The 18,516-nt window shown below is 44.6% G+C and overlaps 1 protein-coding gene across 5 annotated transcripts in view; it reads right to left on the reverse strand.

The window, feature by feature from the left end:
• Positions 1-18,516, reverse strand: part of LOC125467727 (collagen alpha-1(V) chain-like) — a 256,531-nt gene that overhangs the window by 91,380 nt on the left and 146,635 nt on the right. For all 5 annotated transcript variants that reach the window (XM_059639782.1, XM_059639785.1, XM_059639787.1 and 2 more), the window contains 5 exons: positions 15,971-16,057; positions 15,083-15,139; positions 12,520-12,573; positions 12,293-12,346; positions 12,149-12,202 (listed from right to left, as the gene is read on the reverse strand). In XM_059639782.1, the coding sequence (XP_059495765.1) occupies positions 12,149-12,202; positions 12,293-12,346; positions 12,520-12,573; positions 15,083-15,139; positions 15,971-16,057 (306 nt within the window). The remainder of the gene's footprint in view (positions 1-12,148; positions 12,203-12,292; positions 12,347-12,519; positions 12,574-15,082; positions 15,140-15,970; positions 16,058-18,516) is intronic.

Here is an 18,516-nt window from a genome sequence, read left to right on the forward strand (position 1 = left end):
ATTAACAGTCAGTGGTAGCAGTGTGTACTATCTACAGCACGCACTGCAGAAATTCAAAGATTCTCAGACAGCACCTTCCAAATGCACGACTATCTAGAAAGACAATGGCAGCAGATATATGGGAACACCACCACCTTCAAGTTCTGCTCCAAGCCACTCACCATCCTGACTTGGAAATATGTCACCCTTCCTTCAATGTCACTGGGTCAGAATCCTGGAATTCCCTCCTTAATGGCATTGCAGGTCAACCCACAGCAGGTGGACTGCAGCAGTTCAAGAAGGCAGCTCACCACCACCTTATCAAAGACAAGTAGAGACAGGCAATGAATACTGGCCAGCCACATCCCAGAAATAAAGTTTTTAAAAAACTGTGGGCAGGCAACAAATGATGGCCAGCCAGTGATGATCACATCCCAGGAATGAAATTTAAAAAATAATTTCTCATGAAGAAATAATCATGTTTACTCTCTTCCACTGCCAACTAAATGGGCTATCAGATGTACTATAAACAAAAGAGCTTGGGGGGATTCATGTGGTGCAGTGGTAGTATTCCCAGCTTGGGCCATGTGCCTGGTTTCAAATCTCACCTGCTCCAGTGAAATAACATTTCTGAAGATGCTAATTCAAGAACAAAGAGGATTATAGAGGATTAGTGACAGCACTTTATACCAATCACATACCACAAGTGGTTGGTATTGCAACATACAGTATGATTATCAATGATGGGGATCATTACTTAAATATCCCAAGATAGCTGCAGTGGAGTAAAAAAAATCCATTTGACTCAAGAGAAAAACATTTCAGAAGGAATAATTAGCCTCTCACTTTTCGAATATTTAGACATTTAAATGCTGCAGGACTTTGAGCAGATAAGCTGTCAGCAATACACGTGGAAGCAGCTGCAGAGCAGAAGAAAGTCTTAACCTGAGGGCTGGTAAAAGGGACAGTGAATGCCTTGGGTGAACAGGAGAACAAACCTGGTCACACTGCTAAGTTACAGAGATCTTGCAGAAGGTCCTGTGGGAGCAGTTTAGTGCTCTTGGTTAAAGTTTGAAATTGCCTTGTGCAATGGGGAAAAGCTTTAAAACTACAGTGCAAAAAACCAGGCTGGGAAAGGCAGAAGGTGAAAATGACTACTTATTCTTCAGAACAGGCATCACTACCTTTCCAAGCAAGCTCCATGAAGCATAGATTTTGAAGGTAGAGTTTAACGGAAGAAAGCAGTTAGAAGATCTTACGTTTGTGATAAGATGGGACATCCATAATTTACACCATGGTTTCATCAAGGTGGCATATTCAGACCACAAAGGTTTATTTGAAAAATTACACAAATAGATGTGCATATTCCTAAGATTATGAAAGATAGAAATAAATCTGCTTTGCCCATGAAGAATCAAGAAACTTCCATCCTGGCTGTAGAAGTCAAGAAAACTTCCAGCAGAAGGGAAACTATCATTATGACTGAACAAAAGTGGGGCATTCCAGTAAGGTGCATAGAGATACAGTGTTCACATAATAAAGGCCTCAAAATATTATTGGAAGCATATCATAGAACATTACAATAAGAAAATTCAGAAGACTAGCAAAAAAATACTGCAATATTAGAACATAGAACATAGAACAGTACAGCACAGAACAGGCCCTTCAGCCCACAATGTTGTGCCGACCATTGATCCTCATGTGTGCACCCTCAAATTTCTGTGACCACCAGCTATCCAACATGAACCTGGCAAGTGGAGCAATAAGCAAAGGAAACGAGTTTATGACGCCAGGCTTCCAGTCATCAGTCAAAAATCTGGGTTCAACGCAAGCTCCCCACTTTGACCCTCAAGCTCCCAACTCTGGGCGTGGTGACAGAATCACATCTACAACCTCCCGGTAAGATCTGAAGAAAATAAAATTCCTGAACAGATTTGTTGTTCAGCATTGTCAAAGATTATGATGCCAGGTTAGCTTAATCATATAAAACATTTGAAAATACCAATGCCTCAGTGTGTTCTACCTGGATCACACTTTTTAAAAATTCTTTTATGTGTTTTTGGAGTTGCTAACAAAGGTTATCATTTTTGCCTTTCCTGAATTCTCCTTGAGAAGATGGAGTTTTTCTTTTATTCATTAATGGAATGTGGTGTTGCTGACTAGCAGGTGCTGGTGAGCTGCTTTCTTGAGCTGCCACAGTCCATTTGATGTAAGTAGACCATCAGTGCCCTTATGGAGGGAATTTCAGGATGTTCACCCAGTGATATTAAAGAAATAATGGAAATAGTGGAAGCAAGGTCATTGGGGTCATTTAAGAGACTGCTGGACATGCATAATTGCTATGAGTCAGAGTTTAAAAGTTTGAAGAGTCCTTAAAACAAGAGAATTAAAATAGCAATGATTTAATACGAGGACACAAGCTTTAAAAACATCAATATTTGTCTTTTGTAAAACAATGTAATCTTTGAAAAAGCAAAATGAACAGCACTGAAATGCTGCAGATTTAAAACAGCTTTAACTTATGTAGAATAAGTAACAATCAACAGAAGAAATGTTGTAATTAAGATTTAAATGTCAGAAAGGGCCCAAGTAAAAGACAATATTGTACATCTTAGAGAAAATAGTTCTTAAGATGTTGAATTGCCTCAAAACTAAAGACAAAATTCTAAGCTAAACAAGCAATTACACTAATATGTTCAATAAGACCTATGGTTTTTGATGTTTTGAGTCACCAAAATATAAAACATAAATAGCTTTCAGGACAAGCTAACAGCTTTTCATAATTACTTCAATCAGCAAACAAACAAAATACATGGGACAGTAAGATTCAACAGACCAATTAAGCGCCCAAGGGAATCAATAGATAACTTCATCAACACCTCCTGTAGTTTAGTGGAAAACTATTACTCTGGAGCTTTGAAATCAGTATTCAGAAAAGACAGAATTATAACTTGAATTATTAATGACTCTTTGCCAGACTTATTACAGTCTGAAGAGGATTTAACTTCGGAGAAAGTTATTCAGATTGTGCTGGATGCAAAAACCAGGAAAATCACTGGCAATCCTGAGGGGGAAAAGACAACCTTCCTGTGGGTAAGCAATAAAACCTAGTTACTTTGGAAGGTACAGACACATGAAAGGCCAACACAAAGAGCAGGACAAACAGCAAATACTAAGAGTCAATCTCAGCATACTGAGTCAAAGAAGCCTTACAGACACAAGCAGTAGCCAGCCATGACAGGAAAATTGTACATCTATAAAATTCTAGGTCACTTCCAAAAGATGTGCAGACGTATGCCTCCAGTTCAGAGTAGCAAGAATAAAAATGCTAATTTGTGCAGAGATGCTGCTTAAATAGAACTGCCACCACTGGGAAAGATATGAGACACATTCCTAAGGAAAACTGATAATCCAAATGACCAGAACGTGGAAGGACTTGTTTATGTCAATGCATATCTCAATACTTTTTCACTTGATACAGGAATGCGTGTCAGTGCCCTATCGGATCAGTTTGAGCCTACACTGATAATCTAGGCGGGATGACTCTTAAGAGTAAAGACATGCTACAAGTGACACTTCAACACAAGCATGAGTTGAAAATACATGCATAATATATAATCGACAGTTCTCACTTTTGAGCCTACACACATCCTGACCTCATTATTCTTACAGTAGAAGAATGCAGTTGGAGAAGAACTGGTACAGGCACAAAGCATTGTCAAACACCAGGTAATGGGGTAACCACCAGGTTACACTAGGCTTCTCAAAATGACGGCAGAAGCAAACAGAAGAAAAGAATCCACTTCAATTATCTATGCTAACAGAAGGGAATTATTTCATACTGTCAGCAATAAGGAAGCCTCAGGCTTTACGGGACCTATGCAGAAGTTTTCCATTCCTAGCACCTTGAACGAAGTTTTTTTTCTATTAATTTGTGGGATGTGGATATCGCTGGTTGGACAGCCAGCATTTCTTGCCAATCCCTAATTGCCCTTGAGAATATGGCAGTGAGCAGCCTTCTTGAAGCACAGCAGTCCTCCTGCTATGGTTGACCCACAATGCTATTAGGAAGGGAATTCCAGGATTTTGACCCAGCAACAGTGAAGGAACGACAATATATTTCCAAATCAAGATGGTGGGTGACTTGGAGGGGAACTGGGAGATGATGGTGTTCCCATATGTCTGATGCCCTTGTCCTTCCAGGTGCAAGTGGTCGTGTATTTGGAACATGCTATCTGAGGATCTTTAGTGAATTTCTGCAGTGCATTCTATTGACAGCACACACAGCCACTGCTGAGCATTGGTGGTGAAGGGAGTGAATGCTTGTGGATGTAGTGCCAAGCAAGTCAGTTGCTTTGTCCTGGATGGTGTCAAGGCTCTTGAGTGTTTTTGGGGCTGCACTCTGAGGCAAGTGGGCAGCATTCCATCAGGCTCCTGACTTGTGCCTTGCAGATGGCAGACAGGCTTTGAGGAGTTAGAAGGTCAGTTTCTTGCCAGTATTCCTAGCTTCTCGCCTGCTCTTATAGTGACTGTGTTTACGTAGCGAGTCTAGTCAAGTTTCTGGTCAAGGATAACACCCAGGATGTTAACAGTGGAGGATTTAGTGATGGTAACACAATTGAATGTCAAGGGACTGTGGTTAGATCATCTCTTATTAGTGGTGGTCATAGCCTGGCATTTGTGTGAAGTGAATGTCACTTGCCACTTGTCAGCCCAAGCCTGGATATTGTCCAGATCTCTTTGCATTTGAACATGGACCACTTCAGTATCTGAGGAGTCACAAATGGTGCTGAATATTGTGCAGTCATTGGCGAACATCCCCACTTCTGACCTTATGATGGAGGGAAGGCCATTTTTGAAGCAGCTGAAGACAGTTGGGCCTAGGACACCACCCTGAGGAACTCCGGCAGAGATGTCCCGGAGCTAAAATGATTGACCTCCAACATCCACGACAATTTGGTCTGAATCCAACCACCGGAGAGTTTTCCCCCAATATGCATTAATTCCAGTTTGGCTAGGGCTCCTTGATGCCACAGTTGGTTGAATGCAGCCTTGATATCAAGAGCTGTCATTCTCACCTCTAGAATTCAGCTCTTTTGTCCATGTTTAAACCAAGGCCGTAAAGAGGTCAGGTGCTGAGTGGCCCTGGCAGAACCCAAACTGGGCATCATGGAGCAAGTTACTTATGAGCAAATGTTGCTTGGTAGCACTGTTGATGACACCTTGTATCATTTTATTGATGATCAAGAGCAAACTGATGGGGTAGTAATTGGCCGGGTTGGATTTGTCCTGCTTTCCATGTACAGGACATACTTGAACAATTTTCCACATTGTCAGGTAGATACCAATGTTGTAACTGTACTGGAGCAACTTGGCTAGGGGAGCAACAAGTTCTGGAGCATAAGTCTTCAGTACTATTTCTGGAATGTTGTCAAGGTCCGTAGTTTTTGCAGTACCAGTACCTCCAAACTTTTCTTGATATAAGTAGAAGTGAATTGAATTAGCTGAACACTGGTATCTGTCATGTTGGGGACCATTGTAGGAGGCCAAAATGGATCATTCACTCGACACTTCTGACTGTAGACTGCTGCTATTCTTCAGCGCTGATATGCTGGGCTCTTCCACCACTGAGGATGAAGATATTTGTGGAGCCTCCTCCACCGGCGAGTAGTTTGATTGTCCACCAACACGCACGACTGGGTGTGTCAGGACTGCACAGCTTAGATCTTATCCACTGGTTATGGGATCACTTAGCTGACTATCATTTGCTGCTTGGCGTGCAAGTAGTCCTGTTTGGTTGCTTCACCAGGTTGACATCTCATCTTCAAGTATGCCTGGTGCTGCTCCTGGCAAGCCCTCCAGCACCCTCCATTGAACAAGACTGATTCCCTGGCTTGGTGGTAATCATTGAGTGGGGGATATGCCAGGCCATGAGGTTACAGATTGTGCTGGAGTACAATTCTGCTGCTGTCGATGGTCCTCATGGACACCCTTCTTGAGTTGCTAGATCTGCGCAAAGTCTGTCCCTTTTAGCACAATAACAGTGCCATACAAGATGATAGAAGCTATTCTCAATGTGAAGGCAGTACTTCGTATTCACAAGCACTGTGAAATGGTCAGTCTTACTGATACTGTCATGGACAGATGCAACTGCAGCTGGCAGATTAGTAAGGATGAAGTCAAGTATTCTTTTTCTCTCTTGTTGATTCCCTCAACATCTGGCGCAGACCCAGTTTAGCAGCTATCTCCTTCAGGACATGGTAATAAAGTGTGAAGCTGGATGAACACAGCAGGCCAAGCAGCATCTCAGGAGCACAAAAGCTGACGTTTCGGGCCTAGACCCTTCATCAGAGATGAAGGGTCTAGGCCCGAAACGTCAGCTTTTGTGCTCCTGAGACGCTGCTTGGCCTGCTGTGTTCATCCAGCTTCACACTTTATTATCTTGGATTCTCTAGCAACTGCAGTTCCCATTATCACTCCTTCAGGACATGACCAGTTTGATCAGTAGTACTGCTGCCAAGCAACTCTGGTGGTGGACAGAGAAATTCTCCACCCAGAGTACATTTTGTGCCCTTGCCATCCTCAGTGCTTCCTCTAAGTTTTATTTAACATTGAAGCGTACTGATTCATCAGCTGAAGACTGTATGTGGTATTCAGCAGGTTTCCTTACCTACGTTTGACCTGAAGCCATGACACTTCGTGGGGCCTGGAATCAATGGTGAGGACTCCCAGAGCAACACACTCCCGCCTGTACACGACTATGTCATCACCTCTGCTGGGGCTGTCCTGCCGGTGAGACAGGACATATCCAGAGATGACAGCGTTGGTGCCAGGGATATGATTTGCAAGGTATGATTCTGTGAGTATGACTATGTCAGGCTGTTACTTAACTAGTCTTGTGAGACAGCTCTCCCAATTTTGGCACTAACCCCTAGATGTTAGGGAGGAGGACTTTGCAGGGTCGAAAGCGCTATTTCTGCCATTGTCTTTTCTGGTGCCGAGGCCAATGCCAGGTGATCCATCCAGTTCCATTTCTTTGAGACTTTGTAGTGATTGGTACAACTGAGTAGCTTGCTAGGCCATTTCAGAGTCAACCACATTGTTGTAGGTCTGGTGAGAGTGATTTCCTTCCCTGAAGGACATTAGCGAACCAGATGGGTTTTTCTGACAATTGTCAATGATTTCATGGTGATCAGTACATTCTTAATTCCAGGCTTTATTTTACTACGGTGGGATTCGAACCCGGGTCCCCAGAACATCAACTGGGTTTTTAAATTTATAGTCTATCGATACTGCCTACGCCTTGATCAAAGGATCAAAAGACAAAAATGACCAAAGCTCGCCAGAAGCAAGACTGAAATTGTGAGGCCTGCAAAACAGGCCAGTAATCAAACTGATCCAAAAAATTTTCTTCTACTGCTTTAAAACAACATTTTTATCCTTTGTAACTCTGTGAAAGACAGATCAAATATTGATGGATTCCAGATATAACCAAAGAGAAGATATTGCCTAGTGTGAAAATCTAATTTATTACAAGGATGAAAATATTTGTTCTAACATTGCAGCAAACTTCCATAATGTTTAAAGGTCCTTGGGACAATGTTTTGGGAAAACTACCCAAGTTAGCAAGGAAGTTTTCTGCTACGAAGAGAATTCAGGAAATTACAAGCTGTTGAGACAATTTAATGGACCAACAACTGGGTTTAACAAGAACAATGTCCTTGTAAAGGATACATAAGAGATAAAAGAACCTCCAGTGGGGAAATAATGTACAGTCAACTGGAATTAAAGTCAGCAGTTCTCAAGCCAATTTTCAAATCTTGAAGGGAATATGTTTTAGGATAATTGTCATAGGTTAGATGGGCTTCAGACTGGTTTCACAGGTTGGCGCAACATCGAGGGCCGAAGGGCCTGTACTGCGCTATAATGTTCTATGTTCAATCTCCACATTGCCTGTTATTGTAAAGTCACAGACTTGAAGAAACAAAAGGTAAATATTGTTATAACTATACATGTAAATGCTAGCTATTTTTAAAAAGAGCTCAATGGGAGATGTTGAATCAGAGAATGGTTCTTAAGAAGCTAATGCTGAAGCCGCAAATGTTCCACCAAATCTGATACTCCCTCTGGGTAGAAAAAAAGATCAAGCATGAAATTCTGATGGAAACTGACATTACATAACTGGCTCCTGATAATCTCTATAATTATGTCCAACTCATCAAATGTAACTTGTACCTATGGAGACAGAAACAAAGTTGAGGACTTACAGCATCTGCAGTACTTTGCTTTTGTAAATTGCACCCATTGGTATTGTGCAATAACCTAAATCTTGTTGTGTAAGACAATTGCCTCTTCTTGTTAAGACTCAATAATGGTTTCCCGCCATTGTTCATTTGATAGCTCCGGGGACAATGTACAAAAGACCATGGTGCAAGAAGAATAATCAGTGTAAGCACTCTACTCGATCATGGAACACAATGGTTGGTAGTGCAATACAAGACAATCACATCATGGGGACTGACACACAGAAGGAGTAAGTAAAGTGAGTGCTGGTCTTCTAGAGTGTGTGAAGGGAATTAATAATTGAAAATACTGAATGACTATTCTACATTTCACCATAGAATGGAGAAAGGAACTTAGTGAAATTACAGTCACAAGTGGAGTAGTACTGAGCATGCTGATGGGACTATCAGCTGATGAGTCTCCAGATCAAGATGGGTTTCATTTTAGGATCTTGAAAAAGGTTCCTGATGAGGTAGTACGTGCATTAGTGTTAATTTTCCAAATGTCATCGGATTCAGGAAAAGTTTCATCACCCAAAAAGTAGCAAGTATAACTCTTTATTTACAATCAGAGAGAGAATTGTAAACAAAGAACTATAGGCTTGTTAGCTTCATGTCCATTGAGAAAAAAGTGTTAAAATTGATCAATGAGGACATTATAGCTGCATACTTAGACAAACGTAAGGTAATGGTAGAGACAGGGCATGGTTTCGTGGAAGGGAATGCAGTTTTTACCTCCTTATTTAAGGAAGGACTTAAATGCATTGAAGAAGCCTCAGAGGAAGTTTGTTGCACACTCACACCACAGGGACTCCTATACACCACGACAGCGACTGATAAGCACACACAAGCGCACATAAACACAAACACAACACAGAAAGCACAACAGATAGATACAGCATCACAGGGACTGAGGCACATACAAACACAAACACCACACCATTAGGACTTTCTCTCTCTCTTACTGTACACACACAATACCATGGGGACTAAAGATACAAACAAACATAATACCACGGGGACTGTCTCTCCTACACATGCACACAAACACATCATGGAGATTCTCACACATAGCACGAAGGGACTGGCACACAACAACCACACACATGGATATACACATACATACTGACCATCTGAGGCTGACTTATATCCACACACAAACAAACAGATATAAACACAGAGACAAAAACACAGGCAATAACAGGTACAGACAGATACACATTCAGACAGGAACTGACTGTTGAAAAGATGAATGTGGAGCTGGAGGAACAGAGCAGGTCAGGCTGTGAGGAGCAGGAAATTTGACTTTTCAGGTAGGAACCCATCCCACTGACCAATCCCCACCATGTCCTACCTGCACTTATATATCACCAGACCACCTACCTTCCCCGGCACCAACCCTCCTCTCTCTATTTCCCAGCTCCCTTACCCCTCCCCATTTCTGAAAAAAGGTCACAACCCAAAATGCCAACTTTCCTGCTCCTCTGATACTGCCTGACCTGCTGTGTTCTTCCAGCTCCATACTTTGTTGTCTCTGACTCCAGCCATCTGCAGTTCTTGTTATCCCCAAATAAAAATACAAACTGCGTTTTCACACATTGACTTGGGTCATTTGATTTGCAGCACTACATGCCACACTAACATCCCTTTAACTTTCTGTTTAAATTCTGTGCTCCTTACATGTGAGTGACAACGTTCAGACAGCATTCATAGCCATTCTAATACTAAGGATGGGCTATAATACCAATGACTGGGGGGGGGGGGGTGGAGAGACCTATCTGCACTACCTATCTCACTGACCAATCCGCACTACTCCCTACCTGCACTGACCTATTGATCATTGGGTTGTAGGCTCCCAAAGCAGAAAACAAGGTATTGCTCCTCCAGTTTACGGGTGGTGTCATTGTGACATTGGAAGAGTCCCAGGATGGACATGTCACCCAGGCACTGGGAGGGAGAGTTAAAATGGTTGGTGACCACTGCTGTATCAGTATCTATGGTGCTTTCTGTGTTGTGTTTGTGTTTATGTGCGCTTGTGTGTGCTTATCAGTCGCTGTCGTGGTGTATAGGAGTCCCTGTGGTGTGAGTGTGCAGCAAACTTCCTCTGAGGCTTCTTCAATGCATTGAAGTCCTTCCTTAAATAAGGAGGTAAAGGGAGAGAAGATGGACAGGTTGTGCCAGGTCAAGGAGGTGGGGATAGGAGGGAGGTTTGGACATGGGATGAGACTGGGTTGGAGGGGGGGGGGGGGGGGGGGGGTGGAGAGATTTTAAAACTGGCGAATTCCATGTTTAGATCATTGGGCTGTAGGCTCCCAAAGCAGAAAATGAGGTGTTGCTCCTCCAGTTTACAGGTGGTGTCATTGTGACGCTGGAAGAGGCCTAGGATGGACATGTCACCCAGGCACTGGGAGGGAGAGTTAAAATGGTTGGTGACCAGCAGGTGTTGTCGCTTGTCACGTACAGAGAGCAGATGATCTACGAAACGGTCTCAGAGTCTACACTTGGTCTCACCAATGTAGAGGAGGCCACAATGGGAGCAGTGGATACAGTAGACCGAGTTGAAGAATGTAAGGTGAGCCCCTATGTGATATGGAAGGTTTGTTTTCTGCCTTGAATGGAGGTGAGGGGGCTAAGGGGATATATAGGGGCAGGTGTAGCACTTCCTGCAGTTGCAGGGAAAGGTGTCAGAGATGGTGAGGTTAGTGGGTAGTATGGAGTGGACGAGGGAGTCACGGAGAGACCAGTCCCTACAAAAGGCAGATAGGGGTGGGGAGGGAATTATCTCTTTGGTTGTGGGTCAGATTGTAGGTGGCGGAAGTGACGATGAATGATGCATTGGATGCGGAGGTTGGTGGGGGTGACATGTGACGACAAGAGGGAATTCTATCTTTACCTTTTCTGGAAGGAGGAGCCTCATCCCCAGTCCAAGCCTCCTCCTCATCCCTGCCACCTTGACCTGACACAATCTGTCCATCTTCTCTCTCATCTATCTGCTCCACCCATCCCACTGACCAATCCCCACCATGTCCTACCTGCACTTATATATCACCAGACCACCTACCTTCCCCGGCACCAACCCTCCTCTCTCTATTTCCCAGCTCCCTTACCCCTCCCCATTTCTGAAAAAAGGTCACAACCCAAAATGCCAACTTTCCTGCTCCTCTGATACTGCCTGACCTGCTGTGTTCTTCCAGCTCCATACTTTGTTGTCTCTGACTCCAGCCATCTGCAGTTCTTGTTATCCCCAAATAAAAATACAAACTGTGTTTACACACATTGACTTGGGTCATTTGATTTGCAGCACTACATACCACACTAACATCCTTTTAACTTTTTGTTTAAATTCTGTGCTCCTTACATGTGAGCGACAATGTTCAGACAGCATTCATAGCCATTCTAATACTAAGGATGGAAAGAGCGGAATTCAGAAGCCTCCCTGCCCAGTAACAACCTCTCCAACTGACAGGGAAAAAGATGAATTCAGTTCAGATACATGATTTTACTCATCCACATTTACCCCACCTGCTCTTACTAAGGAAGAAACTTATAGCGGCCCTAACCCCATTCTCTCCTGCGACATCTCAACACACATTTTGCACCATCTCCAATTCCTTTCATCATGCTCCCCCTGCAACATCTTAACCCCTTTCTGCCCTGAACCACGGTACCCCTCTCTTATCCCTGTGAGAACAACACCCACCACCACTTAATCTGTCATGGTTGTTTAGCATCACCTTCTCTCTAATACCCAATCTCTCTCTCTCTATCACAACACAACACAACACAACACACAACACACACACAACACACACACAACACACACACAACACACACACAACACACACACAACACACACACAACACACACACAACCTCTCTCTTCCATACCTTAATTCCATGCTCGCCCGGCATTCCTCGTGCTCCATCAGCTCCTGGACGACCCTGTAACACAGCCAGTTTTGTTAATCTAAAGCTGCAGTGAAAATAGCTAGCAGTTTAACAGAAGGGAAATGCAGAGAATTGTTCACTCACCCTCCGTCCAGATCGGCCTGGTGCACCTGGGGCACCTTGGGGACCACGTGGACCCTGTTTAACACAAGGATATATTAATCACTGTGCTTCCCCAGTTATTCATTGTACAGGCCCACTGTAACATCATGTATCCCACCCCCACACTATCACACAGTGGAACACCACCCACAGGGTCATGCATTAAAACACCCCATACACACTTGCTGTGAGCTACATCAGATGCCTACCTGAGGCCCAAAATCTCCTCGCTCTCCCTTCAGTCCTGGTCCTCCAGGGCTCCCCTAGAAAACAAGAACAACGAGTCTAATCAGCAGGTGGCAGAAGACATTGGGATGTACATCATCTGAATACCAGCATGGCATTGGGAGGCTGCCACTATACTTCAGTGGTCCTGGATTTAGTGTTCATTACACAGATTCTATTTCCCCTTAGTCACACTGATCTTACAGAGGGTAGCACTGCTATCCCCTGACACATAGGTACACTCTCCACAATTTGTGTCTGATATTTGCAGCTTATCTCAGTGCTTAAACATAATACTTAATGTGGAACTATGTGCAAGGGGCTATCCTCGCTAACTGAATTGCTCATCAGGCAACAGAGACAGGACACTACAGATTCACAAGAACTGTCCTAGACAGGAGAAACAAAGACAGGCTGAAGAAGCTGGAGTGGTGTTCCTTGATGAAGGTGATGGCTGAGGGATGACTGACAGCAATATTCAAAGTCAAGGAGTGTCTAGGCGGTGTAAGAGGAAGAAACTGTCCCAATGAAAGACTGCAGCTGCGAACTGGTCCATTCATGAGTGGAAAGCGAGGGCGCAGGTTAAAAGTCATTCACAGGGGAAGCAACTTCAGAGGGGAGGAGAAACTATCGTGAGAGAGAGGTGAGGATCCAGGTCACAAACAACAGAGCATGATATAGGCAAATTCAATCATGGCCTTCAAGGGCGAAATTGGACTATTAGCTGGAAAGCAGCAGTGTCTTAAGGGGAGAAGCCAAGGCACATGAGGGGAGTTACTCTTGTAAGGAGTTGAATGGCTTACTCGTGCGCTATTTGAACCAACCTGTTCAGAGGTAATCCCACATACCTCTGGAGGAGGTGGGACTTGAACCCAGGCCTTGTGGATCAGAGTGATGGGCACTACCACTGCACCACAAGAAACCTACCTGCCTCATGGGCTTAACCAATTTATGATTGCATGAATCCAGACAGAGACACTCTGAAGTACCTCACTGTGAAGTGAGAAATCGAACAGTAAGGATCAGACATCTTGGGTGTTAACACAGTTTCACTCAGGTGGTGAGGCTGGGAATGACTGGCATGAATTTGTCTACAAGTCCCCTTTGTGACCCTCAGCAAATTCCTTCCTGCCCCACCTCCAGCCCCATCCTAATTCCTGCAGCACCACGGTATGGAACAGACAGCTGCTGAAGAGGGCAGATGGTGAAATGTTGGGGACAGCTGAACCTGGAGAGATGCCAGGACCACTGCATGGTCTCTTCATCACGCACTCCATGCTACCCCCAACACACCCAACATTCCGCAAGGCAGATATTTGCCCCTAAAAGCCCCCTCATCCATTTGTTCACATCGAGATCCATCAAATTCACCAACTGATATTCCCAGGCAGCACAGCAAGAACTTCACATGCTCCGAAGTTTAGACCAGCATGAACACAGAGTGGTCAACAAGTATGTCTTCTAACCATACCTTACTGCAGGTTGGGGCATCCCAAACGCAAAGCCGTGAGTAGTCTTAGGGCAATGTACCATCATCTGACCCAACTGTGGACAGACTCCACTACTGCCTTCCCTCACACAGACACAGCTCTGTGAATCGATGGTATCACTGATGTACGTTATCAAAATAATGAAAACAATCAAGTGAGGGAGCATTGCTGAATGCATTTTTAACAGTGCAGCGCTCCCTTGGTACCAATTCTCCAACAGTGCGGCACTCCCTCAGAACTGACCTTCTGACAGTGTGGCACAACCTCAAAATTCACCCTCTGATATTCATGGAACAGTTCAGCACAGTACAGGCCCTTTGACCCACAATGTTGTGCTGAACTTTTACGCTAAAACGAAGGTCTATCCAACCTCCACCCCTACCTTATACTATCATCCATATGTCTATCTAATAGCTGCTTAAATGCCCCTAATGAGGTCGACTCCACTACCATCTTCGGTAATGCATTCCACGCTCCTACTACTCTCTGAATAAAGAACCTATCACTGACGTCTCTCCTATATGTACCTCCACTTACTTTAAAACAATGTCCCCTTCGTAATATAGCTCCCTCCCCAAAACAGTAGATGCAGAGACAATTCGAACATTTAAAAGACATTTGAATAGATACATGAATTGGATAGGTTTAGAGGGATACGGTGCAAACACCTGCAAGAGAGGCGAGTTTAGTTTGGGATACTTGGTCAGCACAGATGAGTTGGACTGAAGGATCTGTTTTTGTACTTTGTGGCACGATGACTCACTCCCTGAACTGATCATGGTCTGACTCTACAATCAGCTTCTTTTTCTGATCCACCTGATGAGTCAATATTCCCATGTCCATTTCTTTCAATGGCACTTGGGATCAAATAGTTCATCATACAATGACTCCCACACCACCACACTTCGAACTATGCGTTTCTTTTAAAGATTAAATTTCAGGTCATCTTTGCCCTGAATGACTCCCAACTCCAATATAATTTTTAAGCCCCACTTCCATGCAATTTGCCCCAACCTGTTTGCTGACTGGCGAACCAACGGGAAGAAAAAAAACTTACCAAGGGTCCAGGTCGTCCTGTGAACCCCATGGGTCCTGGTGGTCCTCTTAAAGCCAACTAGAAGTGGAAGAGATAGGTCAATTGAGGCTTGACGTTTTCATCATTAAACATATCTATTTCTTCCCTGAATATGTTGATTGATTCTGCCCTCCACCGCACAACGGGACACAGTTCTCATTGCGCCTCCTCTGCCATTCAATGAACCCAACGGCCCAATTCCGCTTCCACATCTTATGGTCCAAATTGGCCTGTTGGTGCCTGATCCGCTTGAATTTCCCTTCAAACAGCCATGCCCACATCCCTGCATTGCCCTGCCCTTAGGAAGCCTGGCTGATCCAGTTCAGACTGCTGTGTTCTTCAGGACAGAAAACAAAAATGGTGGAGATTACAGGAGGTCAGGAAAATCCGTGAGGAGAGAGAGCAAGCTAACATTGACTTGATCGCCATACTGATATCTCCAGCATCTTTTTTTCATTACAGATTCCAGTATCTCCATTAATTTGCTCCTACACTATGTTCTTCAGGTGGCCGTCTCTGCATTTTGTTCAGTTCTTTATCTGATGACACCTATTCCTTTGGTACTTGGATCAAGAGACCGGGCAGGGGAGCGGAGGGAAGGATGTGTGCCGGGGGATGAGAGGAGACGGCCTTCCCGGTCGGGGCACGAGACAAGACCGTTGAAATGAAGAACAAAGGGATGTTCCCTCCGCATGCTGGGCCGTTGGTCACGCGGGCCGCTCGCTCGCGCCCACGCACCCCACCGCCAGTTGACAATCTCCGCCATCAGCGGGTGGTGTGACACCATTCCCACTGGTGCGGGGTGGCGAAGGCGTGAAAATTGTCCGGGTGAAGTCTTTTCAGTCGAAAGGGAAGGGCCTGGCTACTCACCCGAGCCTGCTGCAGGATCGCCTGAGCCTGGGCCTCCTGCGCGGACACGACCGGCCCCTTGTCACCTCCACTGGCGCCGAATCGGAACTGAAAACGGGAAAAAAGAGAGAGGGGGAACACAACGGGTATATACACACGCAGGTAGGAGAACGGCGACACTACCTTATCCCCGGGTGCCCGCCAACCCTGAACGCAGTCTCGCACCCCCTGCGTTGTAGCAGCAAGGACATGGCTGTAGTAATGCTCCCCATGTCAAACTTATCGCCCAAAGCATTCTCAAGCCCCACATGGTCTGTCTCGGCCTCATCGTCAATACATGCTGCGGGGGTTGTCTTTTGTGATGAACAAGGTGTTAGAGCTGGATGAACATAGCAGGCCAGGCAGCCCAGAGGAGCAGAGAAGCTGGCGTTTCGGGCCTCGACCTTTCTCCAGCATCTGTAGTTCCTAATATCTCTGAAAGGGTTTTTTTTTGTGATTTGGAGATCGACCTCAGGGATGGTAGGTTGCCTGGAAATTCTCTGAAAATTTAGCAGGGAAAGCAATTCACCTCGGCTCAAGTTATCCTAGAGGCAGTAAGCAGCTTCCTGCGAAAAAAATCTTAATTGACTGCAGCAGACAGGCAATTATTTCCTGCCATTTGCTTCCAACGAAAAGGAGCCATCTCTTGCCACTTCGTAGGTAGCCGTAAGGATCAGTTTTGGGACCACTGTTGTTTGTCATTTATAAAAATGACTTGGACGCAGGCACAAGTGGATGGGTTGGTAAGTTTGCAGATGACACAGAAGTTGGTGCAGTGGTGAAAGAATGTTGCAGATTACAGGGAGACTTGGATAAACTGCAGAATTGGGCTGAAAGGTGGCAAATGGAGTTCAATGCAAATAAATGTGAGGTGATTCACTTTGGGAAAAATAATAGGAAGGCAGAATACTGTGTCAATGGAAAGATTCTTGGTAGTGTGGATGTGCAGCGGGATCTTGGTGTCCATGTATATCCCTGAAAGTTGCCACCCAGGTTGATAGTGCTGTTAAGAAGGCTTTCATAGAACAAGGCTTACGGTGTTTTAGGTTTTATTGGTAGGGGGATTGAGTTCTGGAGCTGTGATGTCGTGCTGCAACTGTACAAAACGCTAGTGCGGCCTCGTTTGGAATATTGCGTGCAGTTCTGGAGACCCCATTACAGGAAGAATGTGGAAGCATTGGAAAAGGTGCAGAGGCGTTTTACCAGGATGTTGCCTGGTCTGGAGCAAAGGCCTTATGAAAAAAGGCTGAGGGACTTAGGTCTGTTCTCATTGGAGAGAAGGTGGCTAAGAGGGGGATTTAATAGAGACATTCGAGATGATCAGGAGATTAGATAGGGTGGACAGCGAGAGTCTTTTCCGAGGATGATGACATCAGCTTGTATGAGGGGGCATAGCTACAAATTGAGGGGTGACAGATTTAAGACAGATGTCAGGGGCAGGTTCTTTACTCAGAGAGTGGTAAGTGTGTGGAACACCCTGCCTGCCAATGTAGTGAACTCAGCCACATCAGGGGCATTTAAACAGTCCTTGGATAAGCATATGGATGATGATGGGGTAGTGTAGGGGGATGGGCTTAGATTGGTTCACAGGTCGGCGCAACATTGAGGGCTGAAGGGCCTAAGCCGCGCTATATTGTTCTACGTTCTATGAAAAGCAAAGTTTTTTTTGGGAAATGTCTCAACTACTTCATGCAGTTTCTTGAATGTTTCCTGGTTTTTTTTCAAATACTTTTTGCAATTTCCCACATCCTTCCTGAGGACAAACAATTATTTTCCAAAATTTCTGAAATACTTCCCGAGGAAATGCAATGGCTTTTGGTGATTTGCCAATTACTTCTTAGTTTCTCAAATACAGTCCTGGCGACAAGGAATAATTTTGCTTGATTTCTTAAAAACCTCCAGTTTTTTTTTCAAATACTCAAAAATGGCAGGACACTAGGAGCTCAGAGGTACATTTGAGGGTGCTTATCCATAATTCCTGAAGGTGGCAGGACAGGGCTAATCGGGTAGTTGAGAAGGCACATGGGACGCTTGCCTTGATCAATTGCAGCAGAGATTAGAAGATCAGGGAGGTCATATTGGAGCTGCATAAGAGTTTAGTTAAACCACAGCTGGATTACTGTGTGCAGTTCTTTACACCACAATAGGAAGGATGTGGTTACACTGGAGGGTGCAGTGGAGACTGACCAAGATACCTTGGATGGAGCATTTCAGCTATGAAGAGAGGCTGGATAAGCTCCAGTTGTTTTCTCTGGAGCAGAGAAGGTTAAGGGGCATAGACAAGGTGCATAGAATGCAGCCGTTCCTCTTAGTCAAAAGGCCAGTTACAAGCGGACATTGTATTAAAATGAAAGGCAGGAGGGTTATTTGAGGAACACGTTTTCACACAGGGTGATGGGAGTCTGGAATACACTGCTGAGGAGGGTAGTTGAGGCAGGAAACGTCACAACCTTTACTTGGATGAGCAGTTGAACTGTCATAACATTGAAGGTGTGAGCTTCAACTGGGGAAGTGGGAATAACTGGAAG

Source organism: Stegostoma tigrinum, chromosome 34 (assembly GCF_030684315.1).
Source record: "Stegostoma tigrinum isolate sSteTig4 chromosome 34, sSteTig4.hap1, whole genome shotgun sequence".
Lineage (NCBI taxonomy): Eukaryota > Metazoa > Chordata > Chondrichthyes > Orectolobiformes > Stegostomatidae > Stegostoma > Stegostoma tigrinum.